Source organism: Frieseomelitta varia, unplaced genomic scaffold (genome assembly GCF_011392965.1).
Source record: "Frieseomelitta varia isolate USP_RPSP 00005682 unplaced genomic scaffold, Fvar_1.2 scaffold_212, whole genome shotgun sequence".
Classification (NCBI taxonomy): domain Eukaryota; kingdom Metazoa; phylum Arthropoda; class Insecta; order Hymenoptera; family Apidae; genus Frieseomelitta; species Frieseomelitta varia.
Genome location: NW_025109884.1, coordinates 48,966 through 67,698, shown reverse-complemented (window position 1 = coordinate 67,698; position 18,733 = coordinate 48,966). Strand labels below are relative to the sequence as shown.

The 18,733-nt window shown below is 36.3% G+C and overlaps 2 protein-coding genes and 1 long non-coding RNA gene across 5 annotated transcripts; all 3 read left to right on the top strand.

Moving 5' to 3' along the window:
• The first annotated feature begins 888 nt into the window (after positions 1–888).
• On the top strand, positions 889–5,121 carry LOC122527145. The gene is made up of 2 exons (XR_006306290.1): positions 889–1,434; positions 2,320–5,121. It is a non-coding gene; the product is annotated as an uncharacterized LOC122527145 (long non-coding RNA).
• Positions 5,122–10,534: 5,413 nt separating this feature from the next.
• On the top strand, positions 10,535–17,416 carry LOC122527144 (formin-binding protein 4-like). 3 transcript variants are annotated; one of them, XM_043651060.1, is made up of 15 exons: positions 10,535–10,945; positions 11,038–11,154; positions 11,350–11,501; positions 11,576–11,687; positions 11,766–11,942; positions 12,021–12,186; positions 12,263–13,038; positions 13,106–13,452; positions 13,532–13,665; positions 15,322–15,467; positions 15,538–15,771; positions 15,841–16,148; positions 16,226–16,546; positions 16,630–16,724; positions 16,801–17,416. In XM_043651060.1, exons 2-14 carry the CDS (start codon positions 11,079–11,081, stop codon positions 16,717–16,719), a joined length of 3,039 nt encoding a protein of 1,012 aa, XP_043506995.1. In that variant the 5' UTR covers positions 10,535–10,945; positions 11,038–11,078; the 3' UTR covers positions 16,720–16,724; positions 16,801–17,416. The 3 variants fall into 3 exon arrangements, with proteins under 3 accessions (XP_043506995.1, XP_043506997.1, XP_043506996.1); XM_043651062.1 differs by having other exon boundaries at positions 10,536–10,945; positions 15,544–15,771; XM_043651061.1 differs by having other exon boundaries at positions 10,539–10,945; positions 15,541–15,771.
• Positions 17,417–17,610: 194 nt separating this feature from the next.
• On the top strand, positions 17,611–18,505 carry LOC122527141 (coiled-coil-helix-coiled-coil-helix domain-containing protein 7). The gene is made up of 3 exons (XM_043651056.1): positions 17,611–17,817; positions 18,044–18,142; positions 18,221–18,505. The coding sequence occupies exons 1-3, from the start codon at positions 17,725–17,727 to the stop codon at positions 18,320–18,322; spliced, it is 294 nt and encodes a 97-aa protein (XP_043506991.1). The 5' UTR covers positions 17,611–17,724; the 3' UTR covers positions 18,323–18,505.
• Positions 18,506–18,733: the final 228 nt, after the last annotated feature.

The window sequence follows — 18,733 nt, the reverse complement described above, 5'->3', positions numbered from 1 at the left end:
TTTTTTTTGTTCAATTCCAAGCTTCATTTCGAAGAAGAAGTCACACTCACACGCAATAAGATGTTCATTTGTACGACAACCTGGAGATCCCTCGAGAGGCGTGGTTATCGTTATTGAGGGAACCCCTTGATCCAAAGAGCCGTAGAAGAAGAGAGTTTTGCGTCGCAGATTCGTGGCCTCGACCTCTCTCATTTCTCCCTGACCATCTCTCCTTTTCTATCTTCTTTGCTCTCGGCGAGAGAATTGCTTGAAACAGAACCCAAGGAGGATTGCCAAAAGAAGAAAAAAAAAGGAACATTTGATCTCGATATCTCACAACGAAACTCCTTAGGAAGAGAAAATGAAGAAGAAGAAGAGGGTCGAGAGCCACTCTGGTGACTTTGGAAGAGAGGTTGATGAAGACGAAGGTAGCGAGAGTGAAAGGAAAACGGAAGCAGAAGTAGGAGGAGGAGGAGGAGCAGCAAGGGGCGACGTAATATCGACATAAGAATCTCTAATTTTTTATTGTGCTCGCATTACCTGATTCTCAGTTGCGCAGTCGCGTTTCATCGAACGATCATCGCTGCGCGACCATGAGAAGAGAAACTTGAAAATGAAACCCGGCGGCTTGTATTTTCTACCGTGGCACACGATCTTCGAGCGATTTTATTCTTCTTTACGACGACCCCCGCGATATTTTATAGGCCGATATTATTTTGATAAACCTGCTGGGGCGCGCCGGTCTTCTGGGAGAGAGGGGGAGAGAGAGAGAGAGAGAGAGAGAGAGGGCCGTCGCGCTCGTACGCGCTGCGTGCACGATTCACTGAAGCGGAGTCGTCGAATTCTCGAAAACGACTTTTTTTTTCATTAGAAAAGAAGAAAACGAGCGTAAACCCTTCGACTCGAAATAATGATAATGATCTTCCTCTTTGCACTTCGAATAAGAAGAAACTGAAGAGTATTCGAGGACTGTTCGGTGGCTTACTTTCGAGCTAAGAAACCCGAGAGAAACGAAGAGAAAAGAACAAGGAAGAAAAGGCACAAAGGATTTTTAATTGAAATTCTCTGCGGAGAAGAGGCATCCTTTGGCTGTTCTTCCCAACGAAGCGGGCGCCAAATGTAACAAAAAAGGAAGAGTCAAGCACCGATTCGTCCTCAAGTCATTCGACAAAGAAGAAGAATTCGACGGTTCTGAGAACTAATTTTCCGCACAATTTCAGACAAGAGGGAGGAGTTCTCCAACAAAAAAGGTATATATTATTTTGAGGAGATGGGAGCAGCGCGTGACTTCTTCAATGACTCGTGAATGACCAGCGTCGTTTCCGATTCCCCCGTATACAGGTCTTTTTAAATCGTCGAATCCTAGCGCTAACATATATATTGAACTACGTATATACGATGGACCATGTTTGTCATACTGAAACGTTTCTAAAAAAAAAAAGCAAAAAAAATAATGTATGTGTGTGTGTGTGTGTGTGTGTGTGAGAGAGAGAGAGAGAGAGAGAGAGAGAGAAAATGGGTGTTTTTTCCAATGATTTTTCTATGATTTAGATGCAGAGAATAATTAGTACCAGTGGGGGTGCGATCGTCGCGCCCAGAGGGAGAGAAATTTTTTAAAGAAAAAAGAAGAAAATTGACAAAAAAGAGAGAGAGAGAGAGAGAGAGAGAAAAGACGAAGAGGAGACGAACGAACGAACGAGTATAGCTGTCGATTCTTTCCACGATTGCAAACTTAAAAGTAGCTCGTCGGTCATGTTGTTTCTAATAAGCTCTGTCCCGTCAAATAGTAGTCCTCGAATCGTCGCGAGGTTCATTCGGGATCGTTCAATGTTCGCCGCATCTCGACACGTGATTTCCCTCTTCAGTCGTTCATTTCCTCGACTTCATTCGCACGTTGCTTGCCTCAGAAGCTAGAGCTAGGTTGTTTGAATTCCAATTCGGTTCGAAAGTCGTCCTTCGCGTCGATTGATTCAGGCGGTCAGATTTTCGAACGTCAGTCGCTACAGCAGAACATGTCGCTACAACGAAGAAGAAGAAGTGGAAAGCCAAAGTCTGATTCTAAATGTACCCGAGCCCTTCGACGAATAGCTTATTCAGAAACTGTAGAGCAGATCCTAAGAAAGAAGAGCGGAGGTTAAAAGTAGAGGGGGGAGGGAGGGGGGCAGCTCTCGTGCAAGGTTGAACCTCGGGACGATTCGCGAAAAAGAAAAATCATAAACTTGGCTTGGCTACGATTTATGTTGTTCTTCCTTCGTCCTTCCTAGACGATGATGATCTTCAACGAGCGGTAGGATCCTGGAGAGAGGTCTGAGAAAGCGCGAACCTTAGAGAGAGAGAGAGAGAGAGAGAGAGAGAGAGAGAGAGAGAGAGAGTAGAAAGACGAAAGAAAAAGAAGAGAAGAACAATTCGAATTCCTCGAGCCCCGTCGTTCGCCACGAAGACGTAGACGTAGAAACGACGAACTTCACAACACTCCCGTTGCATGCTCAACGACTCCAAAGCAGCAAAAGAAGAAAGCAAGAGCAAGAAGAAAACGAAACGGAGCAGCCACACCGCGGATAGTTAAAAGTAGCTGGCCCAATAGTCGAGTTCGATCTGTTTCAGAAGGAAAAACAAAAAAAAAAAAAAAAAAAAAAACTGAAGCGAGACAGTTGTACGCGTCGAAAGATGAGTAGGTCAGGGCGACGAGTTTCAATTGGAGAGAACGAAGAAGAGAAGAGAAAGATAGAAGAAAGGGAAACGAGCAGGAAGAACCAGATGTAACACGCGTTCTTCTGTCGTTTCCTCAGCTGCCCCCCCACATCTCGGGGGATTTCTTCAGGTAACGTTTCTCTTCTCGATCGAAAGAGAAGGAGGAAGAAGATACCACGATGCGTAGAAGTAAGGTTAGGAGAGATCAGCGAAGCCTGTAAATAAGTAAAGTCTCGTTCGTCACGTGTTTTGGACTTGGTCTTTTGGTCACGGTTGCGCGCGACACAATTCTATTCGGATAAAAAAAAAAAAAAGAAATGGAAGGATAAAGTATATAGTATATATATATATATAAACACGTATACAGAAAACATACGCGTACCAGGGTCGAAGCTGGCTGTCCTGGGGCCAGGTTATATATTCTCTCTGATCCATGGTGTACAGTTTTGAAGGCCGTTGAGAGGCGCGAGGGCCCCGGAACTGAGGTACGCGACCGTGCATAATTGTAGCTTATCTCTCCAGAAGAGTATATAGGCTTCTTGTGTAATTATGTGAAATTGTACGTAGACGGTACACTTATCTCCAGGGAATAGCCGCGGACACATATCTCAAATCAGAGTTCATTCTATCCGACGCGAAGGGGGAGAATTAGACGGGTATGGATTCAGAAATGTTGGCCAGTAGGGTGTGGGCCCTCCTTCGTTGGGTGGAAGCCGACTTTTTCTTAGCAATCATCAGTGCACTGTGGATTTTCCTGCCATTTTAGTCAAATGTGGAAAATTTTAATACGTAACGTACGCGAAAATATAGTACAAGTACAATTTTTAATTGTACTCGTAAAAATGTGAACTTGGACACAGATATCTGCAGTCCAGATTTCTTCTTTTCGTTTCCTCCCGGTGAGGAATGATTTCTTTGTCTAGTTGGTAGACTTGAGAACAAGATTCGAATCGTTGTTTTTACAAAATAATGATAACAAGTAGACCGATCTGGGAGGATTTTAATGCACACGTAAAAGGTGCAAAAAAAGTTCATGAAAATACAGGAAAATCCAAACTATAGAGTATTTGAGTTTGTTGTTTCAGTTTATAAAAATTTTAGAACGCACGAGCATCTGCGGGTCTGACAGTGACAAAGTTAGAGTCAGAGTGAGAGGGCCCACAGAGTTTGGAAAGTTTGATTTTAAAAGGGATCCATCGATCAACGACGCTTGATCGTTTCCATCCTTCCATCGAGCAGGGGCATAATTAGATCGTAGGTTTTACCCTAAAGCTTTCATCGTCCTACATATCATAGAGAAAGAAGAGATCCTTTTGTTTCTGTGGTAGAAAGATGGGCCTACGAGAACAAAAAGAAAAAGAAGAAGAGAAAAATTCATAAGGTTCACTGGTGTACTTAGACAGAGGAGGAGCGAGTGTGTGTGTGTGTGAGAGAGAGAGAGAGAGAGAGCGAATGAGTGAAAAGAAAAAGAGTATTGTCCAATTTGAGACTCGAAACAAATGAAGAGAAGAAATAAGAGGGCCTCTAAATAATTGATAGGGAACGAGCCGCGTTTCGAGACAAATGAGAAACATGCTTTTTAGGATTAGTACGCAGCTTCGACCTAGCCTCTCCCCCCCCCATCCTATAAAAAAAAAAAATGTATTTAGATAACACTAACGTGCACCCTGAAATTCTTCCATTTTCCTTAATTATCGCGAGACCTTCTCGTTTAAATCTCAAAAGTTTTACGACGTAACGCAGGGTTTTGTTTCATTATTATATTTGACAAAGTCAGTTGAGGAACTCGTGATACAATTTGTGATCCTCGGTCTGGGGACTTTTGTGCAAACAACAAGCGAAAACGTACGAAATATCTAATCTTCGTCGTCAGCAAGAGAGCAATATTATTTAATATTAATGAAGATGAACAGCCATTTAATATTTATCGAAGTATTGTTCAATTTGTCAATCAAAAATCCCCGGCCCGACTGTATCATCTATATCTTTCTCAATTTTCATTTTAATCGTAGTTCAGTCGTCGGCTCAGAGTTCTCGACAATAATAAAGGGAAATGATCTGATGCAGCTCATCGAATCATTCGGTTCTTCGAACATATCCATCTTCTGACCTCGTATTTTCATAAATCAAGATACATATTCCGTCATCAAGGCCCATCGACGAATTATTTTCATAGTCAGAGCGATTCTTCTACCCACGTCTTACAGTATTATCAGACTCGGTCCGATTCTTTCCTCATTTTCTCGCGATTCCCCCGCCGGAGCCACTGACACTTTTTATTCACAAAAGGGATTTTTTAGGCGCGAACGAGCGACAATTAACCGACCCTTTCGCACGAGGGTGAAGGTTTCTTTTCTTCTGGTATCGTTTATCGAAACAGCTCCTATTGCTTTCAGATTGTTTGACAATAATCACGACTGATAAGAATAACCTAGAACGATAATTATCAAGAAACTTCGTAAAAGAAAAAAATGAAACAAACAAGAAAAAAAAAGACGGAGGAAGAAGAAGAGGAATAGGAATAACGTTGAAAAAAAAGAAGAAGAAGAAGAAGAAGAAGAAGAAGAGGAAGAAGAGTTAAGTACTAATTATTAAAGTACAATACTTTAAGCGGATACAACTGAATCGCAGTTGAATTTGTAATTTCAACAGATGACTGAGTTTTAATTGATTCCAAATGTTTTGATCGACGATTTTTTAACATTCTTTCTTCTGTTCGTTTTCTATTATGATTTGTACAAATTGATATTTCATATAGGAGTCTCTATGTGTGTACATAATAATCGAGGCTTGGATCATCGGATCTCCATTACACAATATCAATCACTGTCACATGAAGAGAGAGAGAGAGAGAGAGAGAGAGAGAGAGAGAGAGGAAGAATAGAAATGCTTAGAGAAGAGCCTGTGACAACACATTCTCTGTGAACAGAGACATGGATGAGTGGATGAGTAACAATAATTGCAATTCACTTGTTGTATCATACACCATCGATTGGACAAGTTTGTTGCACATCAGTTACTGTTACACGTAAGATATTATCATAGAAGAGAGAGAGTAAACGTAGACGTTTCAATGCTGTGACCGGTTGTTACAAAGTTAACATGTATCGATAAGATCCATCGCAGTGCAATGGTTTAATTTGACGAAAGATCAACTCGATGACAGAGTTAACGAGAAACTCCAGGAAACCTTTCAAACACTAGCGTTTGTGTTCTTGTTAGATGTAATCGATTGTGCAATCAACTTCTTCAATGCTTTCAACATCTGTAAAGAATGATTGATAAGCAGTTGCAGGGATGAATGGACGTGAATGAGAAACGAGGGTGTGTATACGTGTCTGTGTATAAATGAAGGAATCATCAAGAACGATGAGGCGATAGAAAGAAGCCAGGCGACGAAATCGCCAAGAGAATTGAAAATTCTAAGTCTATAAATATATTTACAAAATCGAGTGCATCGAGCGCGTTGCGTATGAGTGAATATTATGTGCATGTATGAATACGTGTGTGTATGTGTGTAGAAGGGCTAGAAGACAGAACGACGGAGAGAAAACACTAAACGAAAGCAGTAAGTCTGAAAGGTGGCGAGTGAGAGAATGTGAATGAAGTATAATTACCGAGAAACTATAGAACGTATATAAATACTAATTTTAGAAAGAAGAGAGAAATAGCCAGAATAGACAGAAATGAGAGAAGGAGGGAAAAGATAAGACAGTGATGCGAACAAATGGATGAGTGTTGTATCAGTATTTGCGCAAACAACAACAACAACAAAAAGACAAAAAATAGAAGCGACTTAGAAGCGTTAGAATAAATTCCACTCGAACTCGAATTTCGATCAGTCGATCCCGCGATCGAAGCTGCTGAACGATCCGAAATAACGAATGTGTGGCTAAAAGTATGAATGAATGGGCAAAAGAGAAAGAGAGAAAGAGGAGGAGGGAGATATATATATATATATGTATACATAAAACAAGAAAGAAGAAAATTATACATATAAAAAAAATGAGAGAGAAGAAGAAACAACTATCCGTTGATCGCTATAACAAGCAAGTAGATATATATATATATATATTGAATATATATATGTATATATATTGAATATATACATATATATATATATTGAAGAATATATAGTAGCGTGTGGATATAATTAATTACAATTATAATAAGTGCGCGTCGCGGCGCGCTTTTACTAAAGACGCCGATTGACCGCTCATGCGAACCAGAAAAAGATCAACTATGAGAAAAATAAAAAAAAATAAAAAAAGAAGAAGAAATAAGGCACCGACAAGAGTGTGAACATAACAGATAGCGTCGGGAATGAGAAAGTAGATTGAAAATACGTTTTTGTGTGTGACAATGTCAATTGTAAATGCGTTCGGCTTTTTCTGGAGTTTTCCTCCTCGTCTAGGGATATTCTTTCAATTGTTAAAAATCCCCATGAAACTTATTGCAGATTCCTCACTTTTCAACAGAGGATTCACTCTGAAGTTCACAGTGAAGTACGTACTTATCGTTTAGCACGGTGATCCTCCAGATAAAAAAAAAAAAAAAAAAAATGTCACTAGAGTCTAATAACATTTTGTTCTTTCGGCCAAGCCGGACGCATTCCGAGAAAGTGTACGGATGCACAGTACGCGAATGACGAGTGTAGCAACTTCAACACCCCCCCAAAAAAAAAAAAAAAGAAAAAAAAACCGAGATAGAATTTCCTGCAATATAACTGAATTTTAGATCAATTATGGGAATTCTTTGTAGTTAGAGGGTTATTATAGGATATTCGTATTCTTCGCTGTTTTCGCGTATCACGCGTTATTCGTTTGTCCGAGTGTCGCTTTGAGGTCCGCGTCGTAACGAACGTTCCCACGAGAAAAGGAAAGAAATTATCTAGGGATAAGATATGAGAAAGAGTCATTATACAATGGATGAGAGGTTTGTTTTTTTCGTCTGAATGTGTTACGTTCGTTCGGTATGTTCACACCGTGGCCGTAGAGTTACGGTGTTACGCCAGCCAGGTACGACGGGTGAAAATGGAATTTCTGCTTTCGAGGACTGACTTTTTTATGTCGTTCTAAATAAACTGTAATGATAAAAATAATGGTAACGATAATAATATTAATAGTAATATCGATAACGATAATATTAAAATAAATAAATGAATAACGATGTGTGCGTTCGAATTGCTAATAATTAATAATAATAATAATAATTAATATTATACTAATAATAATAATAATAGTAATAATAATAATAATACGTATACTTTAAGGCACTTTTTCACCCATCGTGCTTGGCTATAGTGTTTTGTTTTCCATTGTTTGTGAAAGAAGATTTATTGCGTCGTGGCGTATTCGATCTCGATGACTGTTTATTAACAATTCAAATGATTATCAATAGTAGTGCCCGTGATGAAGTATCGGAGCAAAAAAAGATATATCCTTCTCACTCAAACACCCGATTACAACGATCAATTCCGATTTTCTCATTTGCGTTTTGCAGTGCAAGCAAGTGTACAGAGTCTAGGGGAAAATGGAATCATATGGGGGAATCCCTCGGCGTTATTAGATATCACGTATATTGAATAATGAACATGAAATATATTAATGACGTGGTTCGAGTGAGAAGGATTGATTAGTTACTAATTGACCAGGAATCGGTTAAGCTGGAGGCCGCGCTTTTTTTTTTTTTTTTTCTTTTATTTCATTTCATGACGCAGGCTGTCAACTTGACCGATAACGCTAATAACAAGAAATAATAATAATAATTTGATTAATTTCGAGGCAACGAAATACTTCAAATTACTAAAAAAAAAAAGAAAAAAAGAAGAAGAAGAAACGCGTAATTTTATCATTCTCGACGAGATATAAATAGTTACTAGAGGTAGAATTCTAGATCTAGGGAATATTGAGTATACGATGTTTTCTATTGTGGTCGCTTCTTCAACTGTCGATCACAGGTTGGCAGCCTGCGCGTTAAAGAATGATACTTGATAGCGAGAAGATAAATATCGCGCGAGTGTATGAAAAAGAGAAAGAAGAAAATTGTAAAAAACGGGGTCCTAACGTCACCGATTCCGGTGATAATTTAGTCAGTGTTAAGTCCACACTAATTCAAGATGGAGGATCGATGGTGTTGCGCGATCGTCGATCAAATTATAAATCAACAGTAGGCATATAGTAGAGCGTGACAATTTCAGAGAGGTAGTACTACCGTTGTTCCGTTGATTGTTTTTAATAGATTTTATTGTGCCGTGACCGCATCGCGTGCTCTTGCTAAACGTTCGTTTAATTGCTGAAAGGTAACAATAAATAATTGACTTATTAACAAACAATTACCCGGTGAGCTTGTTTAGTCAGATATTTGTAATTACCCGACATCGTTCTGTTCGAATGTTTGTCATCTTTGATTCACCAAGGTAATTCACCGTTATTCGCCTGGGGAAAATAATTCGGAAGATCAATAGAGTTCGTAATGGAAAGTATAGGAACATTTTTTCACAATTTAGAAGAAATTCTTGCTTCTAAATTATGGAGACCCTAAGAAATCTAGTCAATTAGATGATCTTCTAGGATATTTTCCTCAGTCGTGAGCCCATAATTACATTCCACAATTCATTGCTTTAGATTTCATTTTCACTACATTTAATATCTGGTCAAAATTTGCATCAGCAAAAACTACAGAATTATCTGAAAAAAAAAAAAAAAACAGTGAAAATCAAATGTAAATTTTAATTTAATATTTTTCTTTCATTTTTAGTTATTCTAAGGAATTATTCTTTTAGGGAATAACGACACAGTTTCGCCAACTGCTGGATAGAGATATATTATCTATATATTGGTACGACCATCAGGTGCTTAAATCACATCCTGGAAGAACAAATTCCCTAGGAAGATCGATATCGATCTTCCGAAGAGAAAATTCATAGAATGACAATTGCAAGGTATCACGGGACGCGGCCACGCCTAGCCAGGACTATTTTTCTAAGTTGCAAAGCATAATAAATTAACGATGTTGCATTATCGTTATTAGAGTATATTATAATGTACATTGATATTTTAACTAGCTGAGTAAGTATGAGATAATGTTACGAAGCATAGTAAACGAGCTGCATATAATATACGTATACATATGTAGATACCTTGGTTGCGATCATCAACTATCGACTAATCGTGCCGGTTCGCACTTGGGGTCGGTATACGCGCGCGCACTGCGACGCGCTCATTAGCCTGACGACGTATTAACTAAAACGACGGCGAATGTAACGCGTAAATGAGGATTACAAGATCATGAAATACGATTTTTTCGCGTACGCCATTTTGAGTTCCAGCGTCGATCGATTCGCGATCGAGGATGTACAACGGAATGCGAGTTACTAGAGGAAAAAAGAAGAATCCTGGACACGCGTACCGCGAAGCTGGAACAACTTTAATGAGCATACGCGTGTGTGAAATACGTACGAATGAGTGGAGTATGAATGGGATGAAATACGATTGCAGTGTCGGTGTTTGACCAGAGAACAAAGAGAATTAAAAATATGAATCGTTCTGTCAGTCACCTCACAGTATATTATACAATGTCATATTACTATGCTGCCATATGGTATAAATATATGTCTACAGTAAGGAATATATTACTAAAGCATTATAAATAAATATGTTATAAGTAATTGCACTCGTGATCGAATCCCTTAAACTCAAGGATTTCATTCTTATTTTTCATTCTTTGGTTTTCATGTTTTGTATTTATAGAATGATTGTTAGTAGTGTAATTAAACATTTATATAAACAAAAGAATTTATATTTTCTTAGCGATATTACTTCGAATAAAAAGGAATTCCATGTAGAAACGGACGGATAATTTTAAATTTCCCGCAACTACGTTCTATACTGATGTAGAAGAGGAAACCATTTAGGTGGCGCTCTAGGTAGCCAAATTATCCTGTAGTTTGTATAACTAGCGATGAATGATTTAGTGATCGATGAGAGGAGTTGATGAGCCATTGAATGTGAAGAACATGAACTTCTGATTATAGTTCAACATAACCTCGTTTTTGCAATGTCTAACATTTTTTAGAAGTTTTTTTAAGACATGTGTGAAGTATACAGTATTGTATTTTTGTACGCTTCGTGATTATCATTGAAGTGTTCAATTTCTACTTCCTTCTAACACGTTGTAATTATTTATCTATGTACATGTATATATATGTCTATATTTAGAGGTTATGAATGACTCTTGCGCATTGTTTATAAGGAAATACATTTTCATTTTAAGTGTACGTAAAATTTGCCGTACAAATTTGTGTTGACTTAGCAAGCAACTGAATATGATATTAATATTCTACTAATTTAATTTTCACATTTCCAGATATTTTTATTATCTATAACATATATAACTTATGTTTTATTATGAAGCGGCGTCAAAGAAGGCCTGTTTTAGAACTTAATCAGTCGCAACCAGGTTCTTATGGGGAACATTTACAAAGTAAGGACATATGTTCAAAAAATTGTTATTATTATTATGTCTCTTTCTAAACTGTTGCAACAGCGCATGCAATTGAATGTATATTACAGTAATATTGTGTAGTTTACATTCAATTTTATCAAGAGAAGATTGTTAATGAAATCTTGTACATAGATTAAAATTTTGTACAATGTGTCTTTTCATTGCATTTTTTAGATAAACACAAACATATAAGTAACGATTATCCCGGACAGAATGTACCTGCAAATCCACTAGCAAATTTACTTTGTCATTACAATTCAGATAGTGATACTGAAGATTCAAAGAAGGATTGCAAATTAGACGATCAAGTAAATAATTTTTTTAAAGTAAGTAAACTCTTCCAAGATTGCAGGTTTTAAGAAAATATTTAAAAACATATAGGATATTTGGAATTTTGTAGGAAATTCAGCTGATTGCACCCAAGCAGCCAGTCTCAAACGAATCTAATAATGTTATTCTAACAGTAAACTCCAATAATCGCTTAGCACATCACATAAATCAACAGGCACTCAGTAAGATTGTATCAGATTTTGCAATTTATAGAAGAAATCTTGCAAAACTTCATTAATGAATAACAAATATCATTTTAGTGTGGAGAGAATGTTTAGATGAATCTTCAGGTTATCCTTACTATTGGCATATTGAAACTAATGAGGTAACATGGGAAATGCCAGATGAACTACGGTACTTAAAAAACAATGTTAAAACCAGCTCTGTGGTAAAACCAACGCAAGAGTCTCATTGGGTTGATTTCTCGTCTGTCATATGTAATTATATCTCGCAGAATTTTTATTTGTTTTGTAAATGATGTGAGTTCTCCAACTGATTGTGTGGGATTCTTTTAGATCAACAATCTCATGAAAATATACCAGAAGGTATGATTCCACGGGAAGTAGTCGCTCGAAATCGTAATAGGTACATCTGCAATGAGACCGTGCAGAAACAAGAGTCCCAAACTGATCAAGACACTGCAAATACATCTGATACAATGGACAACGATTCCGATGATGGGTATAACCCTAAGATATTAATATTTTTTTAAATCTCTCTCTGTTTAGTCTTAGAAAAAAATAATTTAATGATTTAGGAAAATAGAAATGATCACATCCTACGGGAGTGATGAAAGTGATTCGGACACAGCAGATGAGAATCGGTCAAAAAACGATACGAAAGAATCTTCATCAGTGAAAAGTGCGAATAAAACGCCAAAATCAAGATGTTCTGAAAAGTCGTCAGCGCCGATTCCTATGATGCAAACACAGTTGTTACCAATTTCTCAGAATCTAAATCAGATGTATGAAAGCAAAGAAGAATCGATAATAGAATCGGCAGACTTGAAACCAGCCGAAGATACAGAGACAAAGTACTTAAAAAACCAAATCAAGCAAGATACAGTTCAAAGGGCTGACTGTATGGATAAAGCTAAAAGCGACAGCCGATTGACAAAAGAATCCGTACCAAAAAAGAACAGTAATAAACATAGCATTAATTCTGACGTGGACTTTCGTATTTCTTTGGTGCCTGGTTACGACGAAGATTCTGATGTTGAGGAAGAATCCGGAGAGAAACAGGAGAGAAAAGCCCTATTTCCAATTCCCCAAATCGAAGAAACCGCGGAAAATGTGTCATCGCGCAAAAATACAATTGACGACGATCACGTAGCAAACAGTAACGACAGTGAAATTAATAGCGAAAGAAAAACTGTGCAAGAACAAGACAATGAAGATATTTTGGAAAGATTGGAATGTAAAGACGACTCGACTGCTAAAACAGAGGAAGATACGCAGAAGGGAAACAAATTTGTCGATAATTCACATGGTCGAAATAAATTTTTCCAGAGGAAAAAACGTATTGCTTTCGATGGTAAGAAAATTTTATGAATCGATGACTGTAATCGGAATTAAATTAAAACGACTCTTATCTCTTTCAGTTCCATCTACGAAAATGAAAACAAATAACGATGAAACGAGTAAAATGGAAGTAGAGACGCAACGGGATGAAATGAGCTCTTGTGATGAGCATCTTAACGAAACTCAAGCTGATCAGCAGGAAGAAACGAGCACAGTGAACGAGAATGCGGAAGAAAATATTCCAACTTGCAAAGATGAATCGAACAATACGGAGGAAGAAACAAACACACCAGATGCGGATGCTGAGTCCAAGGAAGATGAAAGAGAGGTTAATCTACTCGCCCAGATCATACTTGAGAAACTGAAGTTTCTGTCGGAAGGGAAACCAAGTGTATCGCCAGTTCAACTGATGTCTATTCAGCTACAAGTAAATAAAATTCCTTTTTGCACCGTTATAAACGTAAGTTTGATAAATAATCGACAATGTGTTGTTTATTATGTTGCAGACGTTGTTTGTCGCGTGGGAAGCGGGTTGTTTAGAAAAAAGTTACTTGCGTAGATGGTTGAGTGACACCAGTCACGAATTGGAACGTTTGGAACAAGATGCAGCACCACCCGGATGGCTATGTCAGTGGGATAGGTATAGTATACCATCTAAAATTTGTGTACTATTTCATACAAATAAACATGAATCGTACCATACAAAACATCGTGTATATTATACACGTCATTATTCTAAAAATCTTCAAGTCATGTAATCTTTGCACGTATCATTGCAGCAAAACAAGCAAATTTGATCGTAATAACGAATTTCAAGTTTTTTTTTTTTTTTTGTTTAGAATTATTTTTTTTCCGCGAGTTGAATTCAAAAAACAAAGTATTTTTTCGAATTATTTATCAGTCTTGCAAGTTACAAAAAAAAAAAGAATTGTTATATCTTTAATAGGAGAAAACAATTAAGAGACTTAATCAATTTGATTTTATCAATTTCAGAGTAAAACATTATGAAATTCTTTACAAAGTTTTTAGGATCATTAATTACGTCCCTTAAGGGACAATATTTGAATCAAACTTAAATTTATTTAAAATTTCTACGTAATTGTGTACAAAAAATGCCGCGTTACCTTAAACAATAATAAAAAGATAGGTCTGTGTTTGAAGTGGAGCTTCAGAGACCGTATGTGCGTTATCTAAAATTATGAACAAAGAGTATATGTGGAAGAGTTAACAGATGTTAGAAACATCGTTTAGTGATTTAAAGCATGAAGATTATATCATCCAGCATATTTGAACACTTCAAGAACTGAACTTCTAACATGAACAGAATCAGAGACTCACTTCGGCAAAATGGAAAGATAGAAACTGTATTAAACAGAATCTAATGGCTGAGACCACCCGTTAGAGGCTAAGAACTATTTGAAAAAGACATTAAATTATGTGGATGTTCAAAAAGGCTTGATAACTTGAAGGGATAGGTGAAAAAGAACAAGATTGCTGGAAGAAAACGTTAAGTGTTAATAAAGTTTGCATAAAGTTGACTCAAGTTCTTTTCGGATGAAATTACACAGAAGAACTAGGATCCCAAAGAAACTGCACATCGATCAGATTATATCGAGTTATTGGAACGAGCTTGTACACAAAGCTATTAGTCGAGCATCAAAGTAACGATATTTATAGACAATCGTAACATATATCTCGTACAAAGTTTTCTTTTTCTTGCATTATATTTTTAATGTCACGTTTATACGTTATTTGTTTCTTCTTGTTAAAAAAGAAAAAAAAATATACATTCCATGGAAAGTTGTGTTCTCATATTTGAACAACAAATTTGTTAAAATGTGACTATCGAAAGGCGTGTTCCCCTTGGTTTTCTCTGCAACGAGTGCACGTCGTTACGTATTTTCGAAAGTCATCCTCCTGGCCCTTGCGCCCTTAGTTACACGCATAATCAATTCGCTTAATATTTCGCTAGCGTAACGCAGATATTGTCGACGTAATTCTCAATGTTCGTGTTTTTGGAAGACATCGCCTTCTATGTAAGCGCTAAGTAACACTTAAATCCTTTTATAATAAAAGGGTCTCGCTGACTTAATGGCACGCCGAGCTGCAGGTAGGAGTATTAACTTTTTGTTTCCTAGTTGATAAGTCGCTTCAAAACTCGGGAGTGTATGTTCCTTTCATGGAGTAATGTCTCTCCGTAAGCAAACGTTTTATCAATGTAAAGAAAGAAAAACCATGCAAGTAAGTGACTCTTATTCGTCATTGTCCTATATCCCTCCGTGGGGCTTTTTTCCAGGTCGCATAAGCGATATTATTACCAGAACACTACCACTGGAATTACACAATGGACCTATCCGGACACTGGCATCGCCGGTGGAGCCGAAGAGATGGAAATTTGCTCCACGCCTCCTCCAACGGAGCAAGAAGAGATAGTTATCCCTGGTATGGCGAAATTTTTTATCACTTGATAAATTAAATTACCAAAATACACCTATTGAATAACGGTGTTCAACAGTAGAAGAAGAAGGACTGAGATCAAAGACAAAGAAATCGGAGGGTGGAGAGACAACTGAGGACATGACGATTCCAAGGAACAGTGACATAGAGGCTCCACCTCCACCCCAAATTTCAAATCCAAGCCCGCCTCCGCCGCCTAGAATTTACGCGGAGGATTTGAAGAGGGACAAGAGGAAACAAGACAAGTGTAACGAGAAGTTGGATGAGAAGAAACAACGACTTGGAGACGGTGGATATTTTTATTAAACGAACGTTTCTCCTTCGCATGCTTAATTTGAATTTACATATTCTTTCGCAGAGGGGACAGCGATTGTGGAAATGAAACAGCTAGAAAATTCTGTTGCGCCATCCTCTGCCTTGCTGTCGCCTCAGCCTGCCAATCTCGCAAATGTAACCAGTGCGGAACCTCTGCCACCGGGTGTAGATTTGACGGAAGCACCTTACGAAATACCTGCTTTGAAGAGAATTATTTATGGCGCGGTGCAATCACAGGGTGGTGCGCTCTACGACGCAGCTGCAAGAGATCCAACAGTTCCTATTCTAAGTCATCCAGCCATAGTACAAGAACACTATCTTCAATATCCAGCATATCAACACTTACACGCTGTGTGTTATCAAACATAACTAATATCATTCAATCAATCACTTCCGTAATTAATCCTGTTGTGTTTGTTGTCAAATAGCCAGCGGCCTTAGTACTTCCACATAAGCACAATGTGCAGCCTGCGATACAGCTAATACCTGACTATACTCCGATATATACGAATCATAAGGTTATCGAAAAGCCACCGGTTAAAACAGCGAAAGAGTCTTTGGTGTCCGCGTTAGATTCATTTTACAGCGACATCGCACGAATAGAAAATGTTGGGATGGAGAAAGCCCCTCAGAGACAGGACACTGCAATAGTAGAACCATCTTCTTTACCAACGGAAGAAGTTAAAATTGAAATAGAGCAAGAGCCTGTTCCTGTTGAAGCTGCTGTGAAAGAAAAGAAGAGAAAGAGGGTAAGATGTTTGCATAAAAGAAGCAAGATTGATTTGACTGCAGATTAAAAAGAAATTACATCTTATATATATTGTGATTTCAGACGAGAATTGGTATTAGTAAAAAACATAAAGAAGTCTCTAGTATGGTTGCAAAATGGCAAAAGGTGCAACAGAATTTTGAAAATACATAAACTTGGTTAGTTAACATACTAACTTAACATTTAAGTGTTAATTTTTAAATTTTTTTTTTATATATGAAATATTGCTTTCAGCTGCGACCCGACGATATTTAAATACACTTGATACAAATAGCGCACTGTACTCCTATCAGTATAGTGTTCCTGTACCTGCAATTAACATTATTATTCTCCCTTTTCTATTTTTAAAATTCGTTCAACTTAATACACAAAACAGTAGATTCTGAAAAGGAATGTTGTAAATTTTGAGAAGTTATAGACATGGTTATGTACAAAATATAGGTTGATCTCTTTCAATGCTCATTGACTATGAGTGGAGTGGAACGTCGTCGTAATTTATAAGCATTTGGAATAAAAAAAAGTATTGTAAATTAATGACATCAAATTTCATTGTTTCTGCTTGTAGGTTTGTATTATGTATTGTTTAAGTTCCAGGAATTAATTTAATCATCCTTCCATGAATCGCAGAAGAGAAATGTATTCTCCTATTCTATGGAGTTTGGAAACCGAATATTTTAATACTAGACTTTAAGAACAAGTAGCCACCATTTATCATAAATTTAGAATTTATTGCCTATTTTTAAAACGACAAATGAAGGCTATTTGTTTAAAGTTATAATCTCATTTTATCGTATTTAGATATCTTCATAATAATGAGAGAATTTAAAAAATAAAACAGGATTTAAAATCATTGAAGATTATTCATTTATAAGATTGTATGCATCATAGAATTCATTTTGTATATATATATATGTACATACATAATTAACAAAGAAATATATAAGAAAATAATTGTAATTGATATTTGATTGAACTTGCATTTTTTTTATTCTACTTTTTCATTTAAATTTTTACTTTCTTAAATAAATTAGAAAGTTTCAATTATCATTTTACAAAATAACAATTATCATTTCAATAAAACTTGTTAAACTTGATTATAGAGTTTGGGCACATCAAGCTTGTTTTTGTTCAACAAAACTTTTATTCTAAGAAAATATAATGAGTGTTTCAGATACTCGTAATAAAAAGCAAATATCGACATTAAAGGAAAAACTCACGCAAAATCAAGAGTTAATCAATCCTTGTTTTCAGGTATGATTTTAATTCTTTGAGGTTATATAACCTCAACTTTTCTTTGATAAAAATATTTTTTAGTACAAAAATTTAATTTAAAAAAATAAAAGACTTAGAGGTCAGTTTGTAACAGAATTAAACAAATATATAAATTGCAATAGTTCATCTATTATCTTCAAAGTTTATTACAAATTAACTTCAACGATATTGAAAATTGTATATATTTTGTTTTTTATTTTTTCAGGAATATAATATTAGTGCAAAATGTCTAGAAAGGAATAGATACGATTATGATAAATGCTCTCTACAGTTCGAAAACTACAAACTTTGCAAAAAAATTTGGGTAATCGTTCATGTATATTCATCGAATACAAATATTATCGTCCTAGAATATTTTTTAAATATTTCACGATTGTTTTAGGGAAAAATAATTCACAATAGAAAGATGAAAAATATAAAACCTTATGTTCCTTTACCTGAAGAACGAGAGAAAATAAAACAGGAGTACTTTCGATCCAAATAGAAAAATAATTCTGTTTTTATCTCATTTTTATAGTAAATTTACAAATGTTATTTGTTTATACTAATTTCCATCGTAATTCTGAAATGCAGAAAAAATGTATTTCTAAAATACAGTAAAGTATTTCGCTTGTTTTTGTAATTATCTAAATTACGGGCAGATTAAATTGATGCAGATTAAATTGTCTTTTGTGCATTTAATTCTATTATCAATACATTAAAAATATATAAATAAAATATACATATAACTTATCTGAATAATGTAAAATTTCCGGTTTTAATATCTTTGGCAGAAATATATGTTTAAGAAATTAATACACTATCATACTCGACGAGTTATAAATAGTACAAACATACGAACAATTAATATTAAAATTATTAATAATTGTTACATAAAAGAAAAAAAAAAATTAAA